Raw genomic sequence first — 16,574 nt, forward strand, 5'->3', positions numbered from 1 at the left:
GTTTATTTCAATTATTTTAGATCACTTTTATCCATCCTACTTTTGTTTACAGAAAAATTTTGCAGGTTTAAATAAATTTAGAAGAATTTTAGGCAATTTTACTTTTATTCAAAGAAAAAATTTGTTCATACCAATTATTTTAGAAGATTTTATTTCATTTTATTTTAATTAGAGAGTTACTTTTGAATTTTTTGTTTCACTTTACTTATTTTCAAATTTTAAATTATTTTTTTTTTTTGTTTTAAATAAAAACACTTAAGTTATTTACTACGCAGTCTTAGAGTTTAGAAAGTCTAGGGCAGATTAAGCATTATTAATTGCCACCCTAAATTCAAAGAAAAGGTCATTTTGATAATGTCCAATTGGTTAGAAGTTTAAGGAAACTTTACGTATTAAAAACCTATCAAGTATCAATTATAATAATTATATGAAACGTCCAGACCTTACCAGTAACATCTACGGAATAACTAAAGTGTCTTAAAGGTTGTTACTTTAGACTTTAGATATATAAATTTTTGCCATCATTAAATCCATAAACAATTTACTTACTCAGATTATTTAATGTGCGTAACATGTGAGATAAACACAATGTTTTATCAACATTTTAATGTGACTTTGTTTAATATCCGTAAACCGGTTGTTATTGATGATAACTGAACAAAGCAAACGTCAAAACCAGTTTTGACATTTGCCTTAGACTAGTGAGTTGTATAAGAAATACGCATAAACACCCTCTAGAAGGTAAAAGGGTTAAACCATCGTAAATCCCACGTGCACGCCGCACCATCTGCCGTCCGGCGACCGAACCGCGAGTCGCGACCGCGTCACACCGTGCGCCAGCCCAGCCGGAAAGGCTCCGCCGATCGCCAGTTGCCAGTACGCAGTGTTAGTGTGCACGATAATGGCGACGGTACCGTCCACCGCTCCGATGGAACAGCAACGTCGCGACACGCAGCCCATACCCAAGTCCAAGAGGAAGCTGCAGAAGCACCTACGCAGCGCCGGCCTGGCCTACATATCCAGGACGGGGAAGCTGATACCCGCCAAGAGGGTGGCAGGTAAGACGTGCCGCCGTGTCTCGGGGCCCCAAATTCGCCCCGCAAAAACTGTTTACATATCGACGGGTGACAGTTCTGTAGTGCCTCGGTCGGGTCATTCGTACGTCACGCCGCTGAATCATACGGTAAATTGCGCCGTTCCGCGACGCCAGCAGGAAAAATCAACATGTGGAAACGGTCCCCGATAAGATTGTGCCGAGTGTGTGAGTGCGGCAGGGTGACGGGGGGCCCCACGTACCGAAAAAAACTTTCGGTACCTTTGCCGACCTTCTCTATCTAGGTCATTCGATTTGTTCAAGCAAACATTGGCCTTGTCACTAAGGCACGTGTCTCCGCAATAACAGGTTCACGTTAACGCCGTCGATTGTGCGACGGTCCTTTTTCCTCGCAACCGTGACATTACAACACGACCGCGTCCCCCTCTCCCCCGACCGAAGGCAACATCAACATCAACAGTGACGTGGATAAACAACCCGTGTGTGCAGTTTGCACAAACAAAAACACGGCCCCCAAACAACGAAGTGTTCAAGGCTGCCCCGATAGGTTTTGTGACCTGAATGTATCGATTGTGAAACGGCCGAAAAAACGGCCGCTTTCCGAAAGGAAATCGTAGAAACGCGGGCGCAACAACAACGGGCCCCAATGACGTCAAAGGCCGTGTGGGGCCGTGTGAACACAGCCAGTGCCCCGACGTGTTCGATCCGTTAGTATCGATTCCCGCGTACGAACGGGGGAAGCACGTGGTGGCGAAGAGGTGCATGAGTCAGCAGGGGGATTCCTGCAACCTGTTGATGGCACGTGGTCGGTCGGGTACTCCCACTTTTCGCACCCTCACACCGTTCGTCGGGTCCGGTCGGTGCGTTGCCGGTTCTTTGAACCGTGCACCACTATGTTGTGTGTTGTGGTCTTTGTTGACGGTGATGCAACGGAGTGTCGGGTCCATTGTTCGACGCACACACGTTCCCGTTGCACACTGACACAGAAACGGGGGGAATCGCAGGCGTCGGTGGCAACCTGTTGGCTTAGCCCCGAATTTGGCGGTTGCTACCCGCTAAAGTGATTATTTTAATTAATTAAGCAAAATCCCTCCGAAGGTCCTGAGAAAATTTACTTACAATACACACAATAAAATAATTATAATAATTAAATATTTCTAAATTATTTGAGTGAAAACAAAAACATTAAATCCATAAAATTAAATAGAAAAACAATGACATGGTGATAAAGTACACAAACATCTTGATATAATTGATGATTACTCAGTTTTGTTTTATTTTACTTTTGTTTAAAGCCAATCTTGTTATTCGAGTTATTTTTAAAAAGCTTTTATTCCTTTACTTTTGATGTTACTCAAGTTTCCTGTTCATTTTACTTATTTTGGATAACTTTTGTCTGTTTGTTACTTTTATTATAAGAATTTACAATTTATATAAATTATACTAGAAGACTATTGTTTCATTTTACTTTTGTTTACAGGAAAATCTTGTTTGTTTCAATTATTTGTTAATTCCACTTTTGTTTGCAGGAAAATCAAATTTATTAAAATTATTTTAGAAGAATTTTTAAAGCTAAAGTTTTATTTCATGTTATATTTATGTACAAAAATACATCGTTACTAAAGTTGTTTTACTTCATTTTAACTTTGTTTAAAATAAAATTTTATTACACTACTTATTCTAAAACAATTTTATTTCACATTCGTTTGGAATGAAATCTTACCCTTCAATTATTTTATTTTATCTCTATTTAGGACAAAATGACCTTTGTTTTGAGCAATTGTGTGTTTTTTTATATTATTTTTAAATAGATTTGTTTGGTTTTATGTTTATTTAAAACAATATCTTGTTTTGAATTATTTAATACGGATTCAGAACTTTATCTCGTCATCCAACTTGTTTTATCACAATTTTATTTCATCTTACATTTGTTTAAAGTAATATCTTGGTATTCAAATTGCTTTCAAATAATTTTATTTCATTTTACCTTTATTAACTCTGTATAACTTGTTATACAATTTTAATACACTTTACTTTTAGTTAGAGCAAAATATTATTCTTCAAGTTCTTTTAGAATAATTTTGTTCATTTTATGCTTATTTAGAGTCATATCTTGTTGTTCAACTTGTATTTATATAGTTTTATTTCATTATACGTTTGTTCACACTAAAATTTTGTTATACAAGTTATTTTAGAATAATTTTGTTCATTTTATGCTTATTTAGAGTCATATCTTGTTGTTCAACTTGTATTTATATAGTTTTATTTCATTTTACCTTTGTTTACACTAAAACTTTATTATACAAGTTATTTAAGAACATTTTGATACACTTTACTTTTGTTTAGAGCAAAATATTATTCTTCAAGTTATTTTAGAATAATTTTGTTCATTTTATGCTTATTTAGAGTCATATCTTGTTGTTCAACTTATATTTATATAGTTTTATTTCATATTACCTTTGTTTACACTAAAATTTTGTTATACAAGTTATTTTGGAACAATTTGATACACTTTACTTTTGTTTAGATCAAAATATTATTCTTCAAGTTATTTTGGAATAATTTTGTTCATTTTATGCTTATTTAGAGTCATATCTTGTTGTTCAACTTGTATTTATATAGTTTTATTTCATTATACCTTTGTTCACACTAAAATTTTGTTATATAAGTTATTTAAGAACAATTTTGATACACTTTACTTTAGTTTGGAGCAAAACATTATTCTTCAAGTTATTTTAAAATAATTTTGTTCATTTTATACTTATTTGGAGTCATATCTTGTTCAACTTATATTTATATAGTTTTATTTCATTTTACCTTTGTTCACATTAAAATTTTGTTATACAAGTTATTTTAGAACAATTTTGATATACTTTATTTTGTTTAGAGCAAAACATTATTCTTCAAGTTATTTTAGAATAATTTTGTTCATTTTATGCTTATTTGGAGGAATATCCTGTTATTCAACTTGTTTTTATATAGTTTTATTTCATTTTATCTTTAATCACACTAAAAGTTTGTCATACAAATTATTTTAAAGCAATTTTGATACATTTTGTTTTAGGGCAAAATATTTGCCCAAAGGAGTTTTACAACAACTCTTAATAAAAAAGTTATCCTGCCAATTAAAACAACTTTATAATTTTCAATCTTACTAAAAATGTATATTTCAATTTATAAAACACATACACATTTATAAATGACATAATAATTCATTGATTAAACAATATAATTTATAATAATCTATAGAAAATTGAAAATGTTATTGTTATTCTTATCTGAGACAAAATTAAATGAAATAAATAATTATTATATAAATTTAAACAAATTATATTTTTAGTGACAAAGAGTTTTCTATGTATCATAAATTATTCATTATTTAGGATCAATAACAACATTAAATATGATCAAAATTAGAGGATTTGTGATATCTTTGACATAGATATTTAATAAGTGGCAATTTATATTAAAATCAACTGAAATGACACCAAACTCCATAAATTTAAACAAATTATGTTATTATTAATAAAGATGTCTCAACTATCATTACTTAGGGTCAATAACAACATTAAATATCACCAAAACTAAAGAAATTATGATTTTTTTGACAGATTATGAGCAATAAAAATCAGAGAATTAGAAAAAATATTATTTTCTTGATACAGATATAATGTTATTAAAAATTTTTGAAAGGTTTATATATTTTTTAAACTTCTGCCCCTCCTAAAAGGTGAAGATTTGTGCTCTTAGACACTTAAGCCACTTTTTTTCTATTCCAACTATAAAGTTTCTTGATGCAAATCAGCAGGAAAAAATAAAATAGTGACGTCCACCGTCCACGTTTCAGCAGATGATGACAATACACGCGGGGAATAACAATCGGCACTCGATTTTCCCGAGAACAGATTACGTCAAGGTAACGCCGTTGCTTAATTGTTTTCGAATACATTTCGAACAGTCCCAAGACCACAGGTATACCAGCCTCGCCGATAAAAATCTTAATCGAGTCCATCCGAAAGTTGTTTGTTTAATGAACACATTAACGAAACCAAATAAAACACGACTGGATTAGATTTGTTTGTTTGGAGTGCAGTTTTCGGGTGTTGTTGGCGAATTCACACACCAGTTTTGTGTGATAAGACGGTCGGTTTACAGGAAATTCAACGTGGACGTCACCACACTCACACACGTATCGTTTTGTTGTCAGTTGTTTGCACAACAGATTTAATATCTTATCAATTGTGTCGGGCCTAAGGTGACACAAATTAAAATTATAAAACAATTAAAACGCAGCCAGGCCATTTAGTTGGTACTTTTATTGAAGTCGCCTGTTTTGCATTTTATTTAGTCACGCGTGGAAATGTCAAATGTGACCGTAAAACGAAAGTTAGATGGTGCAAGTTTGGGTTTGTGAAGAATCGGGGACAAAATTTAATCATCATAAACGACCAGTTTAGATTTCTAGCATATGATTTTTATATTATTATCTTTATCGCGATACGGGTTAACAATTTGTTAGGTTGCAATTTATTCGTGCATCAGCGTTTAATGTTTAATAATATGCGATTGATAAAATTTTGGCTGATTTTGTGCTAATGAACTTGCCAAGCGCATTTTGTGAATTGTAAATGCGGTTTTTCTTTGGTAAACAATCAGTTAATTAACATCAGTGTGAGTTTCTTTCATAGAAGAAAAGTTAAGGATAATTTTTTGGATAGTTTATTCATTTATTTATTTATGTGTTTTTGTTTTATGACGTTTTCTAATTACATACACATGATTTCTTTCAAACAATAACATTTTCAATGTCCTCCGGATTATCATAATTTGCAAATTTTATGTATTTTGTTAATAGAAATAAACATTTAAATCCATGAAGTATTAATTCATAATAATAATTATTTAACACAATCATTGTCAAAGATATTAGTCTCATTTTGTGGTGATATTTAAATACTGTTATTGACCACAGATATTGAATGATAATATAATTAAATTTTTATAATTTGGAGATATTTTAGTTAATTTTGTTACAAATTTATAATAATCATTTATTAAATATGTATGTCAACGTATCAGTCACATATTATCAAGTTTTGGTGATATTTAATGTTGTTATTAACCATAAATATTGAATGGTTTATGAAACAAGGAAAACCTAAGTATCTTTTCCTAATAATATATAAATTGTATTGAATATTTTCGTATTTAAATTAATTATTTAACAAAATTGTCAATAAATCTTTGTTAACAATAATATAATTTGTTCAAATTTATATATTTTAGAGTTATTTCAGTTACTTTTGATACAATTTAAAATTGCCAACTATTAAATATGTATGTCAAAGATATCAGTCACATTTCTTCAAGTTTTTGGTGATATTTAATGTTGGCATTGACCATAAATATTGAGTGATTTATGAAACAAAGAAAACCTAAGTATTTTTTCCTAATAATGTTTAAATTGTGTTGAATATTTTCATGTTTAAATTAATTATTTAACAAAATTGTCAATAAATCTTCGTTAACAGTAATATAATTTGTTCAAATTTATATAATTTAGAGTTATTTCAGTTACTTCTGATACAATTTAAAATTGACACATATTAAATATGTATGTCAAAGATATCAGTCACATTTCTTCAAGTTTTTGGTGATATTTAATGTTGTTATTGACCATAAATATTGAATGGTTTATGAAACAAGGAAAACCTGAGTATTTTTTTTCCTAATAATATTTAAATTGTGTTGAATATTTTCGTGTTAAAATTAATTATTTAACAAAATTGTCAATAAATCTTTGTTAATAATAATATAATTTGTTTAAATTTATATAATTTATAGTTATTTCAGTTACTTTTGATACAATTTAAAATTGCCAACTATTAAATATGTATGTCAAAGATATCAGTCACATTTCTTCAAGTTTTTGGTGATATTTAATGTTGGCATTGACCATAAATATTGAGTGATTTATGAAACAAAGAAAACCTAAGTATTTTTTCCTAATAATGTTTAAATTGTGTTGAATATTTTCATGTTTAAATTAATTATTTAACAAAATTGTCAATACATCTTTGTTAACAATAATATAATTTGTTCAAATTTATATAATTTAGAATTATTTCAGTTACTTTTGATACAATTTAAAACTGCCACCTATTAAATATGTATGTTAAAGATATCAGTCACATTTCTTCAAGTTTTTGGTGATATTTAATGTTGGTATTAACCATAAATATTGAATGGTTTATAAAACAAGGAAAACCTAAGTATCTTTTCTTAATAATATATAAATTGTGTTGAATATTTTCGTGTTTAAATTAATTATTTAACAAAATTGTCAATAAATCTTTGTTAACAATTTTGTTCAAATTTATATATTTTAGAGTTATTTCAGTTACTTTTGATACAATTTAAAATTGCCAACTATTAAATATGTATGTTAAAGATATCATTCACATTTCTTCAAGTTTTTGGTGATATTTAATGTTGGTATTGACTATAAATATTGAATGATTTATGAAACAAGGAAAACCTAAGTATCTTTTCCTAATAATATATAAATTGTGTTGAATATTCTCGTGTTTAAATTAATTATTTAACAAAATTGTCAATAAATCTTCGTTAACAATAATATAATTTGTTTAAATTTATATAATTTAGAGTTATTTCAGTTACTTTTGATACAATTAAAAATTGCCACTTATTAAATATGTATGTTAAAGATATCAGTCACATTTCTTCAAGTTTTTGGTGATATTTAATGTTGGTATTGACCATAAATATTGAGTGATTTATGAAACAAAGAAAACCTGAGTATTTTTTCCTAATAATGTTTAAATTGTGTTGAATATTTTCGTGTTTAAATTAATTATTTAACAAAATTGTCAATAAATCTTTGTTAATAATAATATAATTTGTTTAAATTTATATAATTTAGAGTTATTTCAGTTACTTTAGATACAATTTAAAATTGACACCTATTAAATATGTATGTCAAAGATATCAGTCACATTTCTTCAAGTTTTTGGTGATATTTAATGTTTGTATTGATCATAAATGATGAATCATTTATGGGACATAACAAAACTAAGTATTTTTTCCATTAATGTTTAAATTCTGTTGAACATTTTTGTATTTAAATAGTATTTATGACACAATTTCTGTGATTTAAATGATATTTAATGTTGATATGGATCACAAATGATGACTAAAACTTAAAATAATGCAAAATATCAAAGATATTAATATTTTTCTTTGGTGATATTTGTGATAAATACCTTAAATATCACCACTACTAGAAATATTGATACAAATATTTTAACATAGTGTAATTTTTTAAAAGGTTTGACTTTTTTCTGATATTTTGAAGACAAATTTATGGCTGGCCAATGCCAAAATAGAAAGTTCTGTACATTCTGTTGAAATCCAAAGGTTGAGGATATCACAATAGCCATTGTAGAAAGACTAAGTGATGGAAATCAACTAATTTTGGGACGCCTTCCACAATTCGCATCGGAATTATTCCTCCACCAACTTTCATCACCGTTCCTACGTGCGTTTTCGACTCAACTTTTCGGAGGCCGTCCGTCCATCTAGAACGCACACAAATCGGAATATATGGGCAACAACACAATCGCCATAATAATCCACGGCACCACAGGTGCCGTGTGGCAATGAAGGTTTCACGTGACTCATCAACGTTCGCGGTAAACGGCGCATTTTTACGCCGTTCGACTTCGCCGTTTTTTGCCCATTTTTTCCCAACAAATTGCACAACGCCACATCGCTCGAAACTAGATAATTAGAGGCGATCCAAGGCGAAGGCGAACGCGGTGCCGGGGCTTATCCCCAATTCGCCAGGCGGCGACCTTCGCGGCGAAGATCCAGTCCCGCGGGGCCGGTAAATTGCGGCGTTGCACGTCGGTGTGCGGACGGTGAGCGGGGTCCAAGAGCGGGCACGGCCCGTCGCGAGATGCCTCTGACTCAGCGTCGCGAGGCGATAAGGGACCGACGGACGGTTTTTCCTCTCCCCGGTTGCGGCACAAAGCGGTGATTTTCTGATAAGCAGTTTCGGTGTGACGCCGGACGAATCTGGGTTGTTAATTTCAATGTCAATGATAACATGTCTATTTTAGAACTGTCTCTCATTTTACCTCAGTTTGGAGCCTAATTTTTTCCTTTAAATTATTTTAGAACATTTTCCTCCCATTTTTCCTTTGTTTGGAACAAAATCTTGTTATTTAAGATAGTTTTGGAACAATTATCTCTCACATTACCTCAGTTTGGAGCCTAATTTTGTTCTTTAAGTTACTTTAGAACATTTTCCTCCCATTGTTCCTTTGTTTAAAACAATATCTTGTTAATTAAAGATATTTTAGAACAATTATCTCTCATTTTACCTCTATTTGGAGCCTAATCTCGTCCTTTAAGTTATTTTAGAACATTTTCCTCCCATTTTTCCTTTGTTTGGAACAAAATCTTGTTATTTAAGATAGTTTTGGAACAATTATCTCTCACATTACCTCAGTTTGGAGCCTAATTTTGTTCTTTAAGTTACTTTAGAACATTTTCCTCTCATTGTTTCTTTGTTTATAACAATATCTTGTTATTTAAGACATTTTTGGAACAATTATCCATCACTTTACCTCTGTTTGGAGCCTAATTTTGTTCTTTAAGTAACTTTAGAACATTTTCCACTCATTGTTCCTTTGTTTAGAACAATATCTTGTTAATTAAAGACATTTTAGAATAATTATCTTTCATTTTGCCTCAATTTGGAGCCTAATGTTGTCCTTTAAGTTGTTTTAGAACATTTTCCTCCCATTTTTCCTTTGTTTAGAACAAAATCTTGTTATTTAAGACATTTTTGGAACAATTATCCCTCACACTACCTCACTTTGGAGTTTAATTTTGTTCTTTAAGTTACTTTAGAACATTTTCCTCCCATTCTTCCTTTGTTTAGAACAATGTCTTGTTATTTAAAGATATTTTAGAACAATTATCTCTCATTTTACCTCAACTTGGAGCCTAATCTTGCCCTTTAAGTTATTTTAGAACACTTTCCTCCCATTTTTCCTTCGTTTAGAACAAAATCTTGTTATTTAAGACATTTTTGTAACAATTATCCCTCACTTTACTCAGTTTGGAGCCTAACTTTGTTCTTTAAGTTACTTTAGAACTTTTTCCTCCTATTGTTCCTTTGTTTAGAACAATATCTTGTAATTTAGAGATATTTTAAAACAATTATCTCTAACTTTAACTCAATTTGGAGCCTAATCTTGTCCTTTAAGTTATTTTAGAACACTTTCCTCCCATTTTTCCTTAGTTTAGAACAAAATCTTGTTATTTAAGACATTTTTGGAACAATGATCTCTCAGTTTATCTCAGTTTAGAGCCTAATTTTGATGTTAAAGTTATTTTAGAGCATTTTCCTGCCAGTTTACCTTTGTTTACAACAAAATTCAGATCCAGTCTGTCAGAGATAAGAGCCCCACGACGTTTTTTCCGGCTGCCGCAAAAAGCGGTAATTCTCCGATAAACTAATTTGGGTATTTCACCGAATTGTACAGTTTCAATGCCACCGATAAACACATAAAGTAAAACAAAAAAAAAAACACGTAATGAACGTCCAAAAGTCGCATCCTCATTAAATTAAACAAACCGGACAACTTTTCAATTAATTTATGCAATTGTTTTTTTTTTAATCGTACATAAATTAACAAAGATTAATGGTGATGGTGATGGAAGTTGTCTTTGGCGCACGTGCAACTGTGTTGTTTGTATAATTTTCATTAAATCTACTTAAGTACCACGATTTGAAATGTTGTGAAAAACTTATTTTCCATATTAACACTCTTCCATTTATGTTTATTTGGTAATTAAGATTAATAAGGGGCACAACTGTAAATTTTCCCAAGACATTATTTTACTTTCCAAAACAGTAGAAAAGACCATTATTTAAATTACTATAAATATTCATTAATTATTGGGATTTCGCCTGAATTAATTATTTATTTAACATGATCAATGAGAACCAATAAATTACTATGAATAATTAAAAGTTTAACGTCGAAGTTTTTACTATTTATTCTTCATCATCAAAAATATTTTATGATTCAAGTTATTGAAAGAACTATTGTTTCTCATTTTACCCTTAATTCAGTTTGAAGCCTAATCTTGTTCTTTAAGTTACTTTAGAACATTTTTCTCACATTTTACCTTTCGTTTAGAATAAAATCTTGTTATTTAAGGTATTTTAGAACAATTATCTCTCATTTTACCTCAATTTGGAGCCTAAACTTGTTCTTTAAGTTACTTTAGAATATTTTTCACACATTTTACCTTTTGTTTAGAACAAAATTTTGCTATTTAAGATATTTTAGAACAATTATCTCTCTCTTTACCTCAGTTTGGACCTTAATTTGGAGCCTAATCTTGTTCTTTAAGTTACTTTAGAACATTCTTCTCACATTTTACCTTTTGTTTAGAACGAAATCTTGTTATTTAATGTATTTTAGAACAATTATCTCTCACTTTACCTCAGTTTGGAGTCTAATTTTGTTCTTTAACTTATTTCAGAACATTTTTCTCTCATTTTACCTTTGTTTAGTTACCTTAAAGTTCTTTTATCTTTGTTTAAAGTAGAATCTTGTTTTTCAAGTTCATTTTAGAGCCTTTACCTTTAATTTTACTTCAGCCAAGAACAAGATATTGTTAATAAATTTCATAAAAGTTATGTGTGTGCTTATAATTTAATTTCTATCTAATTTTAATAAAGTGGGCTCGCCTGTAATTTGAATACAAATATCCCACATTTATATACATATAACCAGAAAATGCTTACGTCAGTCTTACTATTCGTTTTAATTTATTCGCAACGTGTAAAAAAAAAAAAATTACAATACACCGACGATTGCGTACAACAAATGCAGCTAAAATCTTCGACCACAACAGATGAAAACGACTCGAAACACGTAATTAAAATTTAAAGCGATGATCGGAGTGGTCGGGCGTTACGCAACCAGAAAATCCCTTACGTCAACGGAACGTTTTTAATTGGTTGCAGCAGGAAACCTGCACAACATTTTCCTGCGACGCGTTGCAGTAAATTGAAAAAATAATGTCCAAGGCTGGCAGACGCCGTGTATCGCCCGGTCCGTGACAAAAAGGCAATAAAAGTGCGATAATGCACCTCGGAATTATTTGGTGCACACGACGTAACTTAATTTTTTATTGTTTGCTGTGCAATTTTCGTTATTAAATGCACCTTTTGTGGTGTGAGGAACGTTTTATCTGTGCGAATGCGGTACGGCTTATCGGGGACGTGATAAGAGATGGTACGCGTACGAAAGTCAACTATTCCAATTATTTTTGATGTCCGATAAATAATAAGATTGTGGAACAATAAAAATATTTATTAATTGTGGCGGTTCATTGATGAACGTGACACATTTTTAATTAGTTTATTTGTACACGTAAAAAGTGGCGTCTAATACATCGAAATCATTCACTCAAAGAGTTTAATTTAATCAGAAAAGATTTTTTTTATTACTTTTTGGTTGATGACAGCAGGAAATGGTAAATTGTTGACAAAATAAATCAATATATTTAAACAAATACACATTAAAAACATTGTAATGTTTAAATATAAAAACACTTATCAATTTTATCAGATATAGATAATTATACATACCTAAAATTAGCAAAATAAACATGGCAAAATCAGATATTTTTGTACATGGGAATGTAATATTTATATTACTATGCAAAATTTGATAATTATCCAGTTTCAGGACGATTTTTATTGTTGCAACACCATAAAAAATTCCAATATTTATAGAAAAACGTCGTATAATTATTAAAATTTTATAATTATCCAGAATCAGGACAGTTTCCGTTGTTATAAGGCTTTAAAAAATTCCAAAATTAATAAAAAACGTTGGATATATTTTGAAGTTTTGATAAACCAGATAATTATCTATTTTTTATATATGAATTATCACTATTATTTAACAATTTTTCATGTTTATAACAATTTCTGTTGTAATAAGACTTCAAAAAAGTCCCAAAATTAATAAAAAAAACGTTGGAAATTCATCAAAATTTGATAAATAATTTCTGATTTAATAAGACTTCAAAAAATTCCCAAAATTAATAAAAACGTTGGAAATTTGCCAAAATTTGATAAATCAGTTAATTATCCATTTTTTATATATGAATTATCACATTTATTTAATAATTTTTCATATTTAGAACAATTTCTGTTGTAATAAGCCTTCAAAAGTCCCAATAATTAATAAAAAACGTTACAAACTCACCAAAATTTGAAAAACCAGATAATTATCATTTTTTATATATGAATTATCACTATTATTTAATAATTTTTCATGTTTAGAACAATTTCTGTTGTAATAAGACTTCAAAAAAGTTCTAAAATTAATAAAAAAAAGTTGGAAATTCACCAAAATTTGATAAACCAGATAATTATCAATTTTTTATATATGAATGATTGCTATTATTTAATAATTTTTCATGTTTAGAACAATTTCTGTTGTAATAAGGCTTCAAAAAAGTCCCAAAATTAATAAAAAAACGTTGGAAATTCATCAATATTTGATAAACAAGATAATTATCAATTTTTTATATATGAATTATCACTATTATTTAATAATTTTTCATGTTTAGAACAATTTCTGTTGTAATAAGGCTTCAAAAAAGTCCCAAAATTAATAAAAAACGTTGGAAATTCACCAAAATTTGATAAACCAGATACTTATCTATATGTTATATATGGATTATCACTATTATTTAATAATTTTTCATGTTTAGAACAATTTCTGATGTAATAAGGTTTCAAAAATGTGCTAAAATTAATAAAAAACGTTGGAAATTTACCAATATTTGATAATCCAGACAATTATCAATTTTTTATATATGACTTATCACTATTATTTAATAATTTTTCATGTTTAGAACAATTTCTATTGTAATAAAGCTTAAAAAAGTCCCAAAATTAATAAAAAAACGTTGGAAATTCACCAAAATTTGATACTCCTGATTAATTATCAATTTTTTTATTTATAGATTATCACTTATTTTGTTTATTTTAAGAAAATCTTGAATACTTACGAAACAAAATATATTTTCAATCGTTTTTAATTTGTATTATCAAAATTTGATAATAATATACTGAATAATTATTAAAGTTTGATAATTATCCAGATTCAGGACAATTTCTGTTATCGTAAGTCTTCAGAAATACTCAAAAATTAATATAAAACGTTGGATATTTAACGAAATTTGATAAATTATCTAAATTTGATAATAATGTAGATTCAAAACTTTTCTGTTGTTCTAAGAATTGAAAATTAATAAAAAAAGTGTTGAAAATTCATTAAATTTTAATAAAATAGACCATTATCAACTTTTCTATATAAGAATTATCACTATTAGTTGATTATTTAAAAAAAAATTAATAATTACATAAAAAATCAAATAAAAATTTGATAATTATCCCTAAAACAATCATCAAAATTTGATAATTACCCAGATTCAGGACAATTTCCGTTATTAGGAGACGTAAAAAATGAAAAATTAATAAAAAATTGTTAGATAATTGTCAAAATGCGTTAAATTAGATAATTTTTCATATTTCATTCATTTCAAAATTAATAAAAAACCAAATAGAATAGTTAAATTAATATATTTTTAATCGTCCCTATTATGTATTATTAAAATCTGTTAATTATTGATTAATTACATGTAATTAATTTAACTTGAAAAACAAGACGATTATCATTTTTTATTTATGTGTATCAAAAAGATTAGTTATTGTTTGGTATTTGACAAAAATTTGACGATTTGATTTTATTTTCCAGAGGAGCTGTGCCAGTGCCCCCAAAAATGTGATGACCGTGTGCCTTCCGAGGCCCGCACCAACCTGTTCAAGCACTTCTACGGCTTGGGCGAGGCGGACCTGCAGAACCAGTTCCTGCGCGACAACATGGACCTGCGCGCCCGCCTCAACGTGCCCGAGTCGACGGGCTCGGGGCGTCCGCCCCGGCGCATCACCTGCAAGTACCTGGTGCCGCTGCTGCCGTCCGACGACAAGGTCGAGGTGTGCCAGAAGGCGTTCGTCAGTGCCTTTGTGATAACGACCAAACGGGTGCGCTTGCAGCGCGAGAAGCTGATCTCCAGCCTGGGCCTGAACAGCTACAGCAGCCACAACAGGAGCAAGAACAACAACAACTTGACGGCGGTCAACCACAACCACACCAGCTCGCGGGTCGAGAGTCTGGAGATCAAGAAGTACCTTAGCAGTATGGCGCCGCTTAATCTGCCTTTGTCCCTGAACATCAACGTGAGGGGGCGCCACGAGGACGCCATGGAGGAGGACGACGACGAGGAGGCGTCCCTCAGTCCGGAACCAAAGAGCCCCGCCGAGTTGGCTGCGGAGGGTGGCGGCGGTAAGAGGTCGCGCACGAGGAGGAACAACGTGGACAACCCCCTGATACCGATGGGGCTGTACGTGCCGGACGGGGTGACCATAGCGCCGGTGACGGCGACGCCCGACCACGACCGGGACATCGCCAAAATCAACAACTTCTTCTCGAACCAGTTGTGGAAGCCGGAGTATATAGGGGCGTACTCCTGAAGGGTCCAAGTTAATTAGGTTACCAACGCCCGCCGCGCCCTCCACCCACCACTGTACTTAGCTTAATTATTAAACTAATTATAAATATGATCAATTTTTACCTAGATGAAGATACCTATACGTATTGTTATTTATATTTATACGAGATAGTTTATTATTATATGGAGTATATATTTGTTTTCAATAAAATGTTTTTTTTTTAACTGTTCATGTATTGTTTTATGTTCAGTCAATGCTCAATACAATGTATCAAGAATTGTGATAAACTAAGTCTAATTAAAAAACTATATTTGATATAATCAAATCATAGTACTATTACTACTACTATATTCAAGATATATTTTGAGTAATTTTCTAAATATTTACTAGGAACTATTAATGTTAAAAAATTTACAATTTTCACGCAAAAATGAATCAATTTTTGTGCTTAGAGGTTGTAAGAATGAATGTTTTATTTTATATTGTTACCTTATTATTTTTTAAGAGAATACGACATGTTGAGTTTTACTTTACTTAAAATAAATGTATATTATAGCTTAAAAAAAAACCGATTGTTTGTTGTGTTGTTATTTTTAGTGTTTTTTGTTACGATACAATTTTTATATGTATGTACCACAAAATTGGATTCACTATGTCACCAAATATTTTCATGTAAGTTTTTCTTGTAATAAAACACTATAAATTATGAACTTATTTAACCAACAAGAAAATATCCTACAATATTTTACTTTTGTTTGGTTTAAATTATTTTACTTCAGTTTGGTTACTTTAACAGTTTCATTCCATTTTACCTTTTTATTTAAATTATTTCAAAACAGCTTCATTAAATTTTATCTTTATTTGAAGTTAAACATGTTTATT

At 30.2% G+C, this 16,574-nt stretch overlaps 2 protein-coding genes across 3 annotated transcripts in view; one reads left to right on the top strand and one right to left on the bottom strand.

Moving 5' to 3' along the window:
* Positions 1-16,574, bottom strand: part of LOC109604619 (cAMP-dependent protein kinase type I regulatory subunit) — a 107,118-nt gene that overhangs the window by 78,074 nt on the left and 12,470 nt on the right. The window lies entirely within an intron of this gene.
* Positions 886-15,921, top strand: LOC126264454 (uncharacterized). Its single transcript, XM_049962444.1, has 2 exons — positions 886-1,058; positions 14,938-15,921. Exons 1-2 carry the CDS (start codon positions 902-904, stop codon positions 15,711-15,713), a joined length of 933 nt encoding a protein of 310 aa, XP_049818401.1. The 5' UTR covers positions 886-901; the 3' UTR covers positions 15,714-15,921.

This window comes from Aethina tumida, chromosome 2 (assembly GCF_024364675.1).
Source record: "Aethina tumida isolate Nest 87 chromosome 2, icAetTumi1.1, whole genome shotgun sequence".
In the NCBI taxonomy this organism is placed as follows: domain Eukaryota; kingdom Metazoa; phylum Arthropoda; class Insecta; order Coleoptera; family Nitidulidae; genus Aethina; species Aethina tumida.

Bases quoted from the DNA above. Each gene is read 5' to 3' on its own strand.
- LOC126264454 (XM_049962444.1), top strand. From the start codon at position 902: ATGGCGACGGTACCGTCCACCGCTCCGATGGAACAGCAACGTCGCGAC. The intron at 1,059-14,937 runs GTAAGACGTGCC...TTTATTTTCCAG, and splicing joins ACCCGCCAAGAGGGTGGCAG to AGGAGCTGTGCCAGTGCCCC.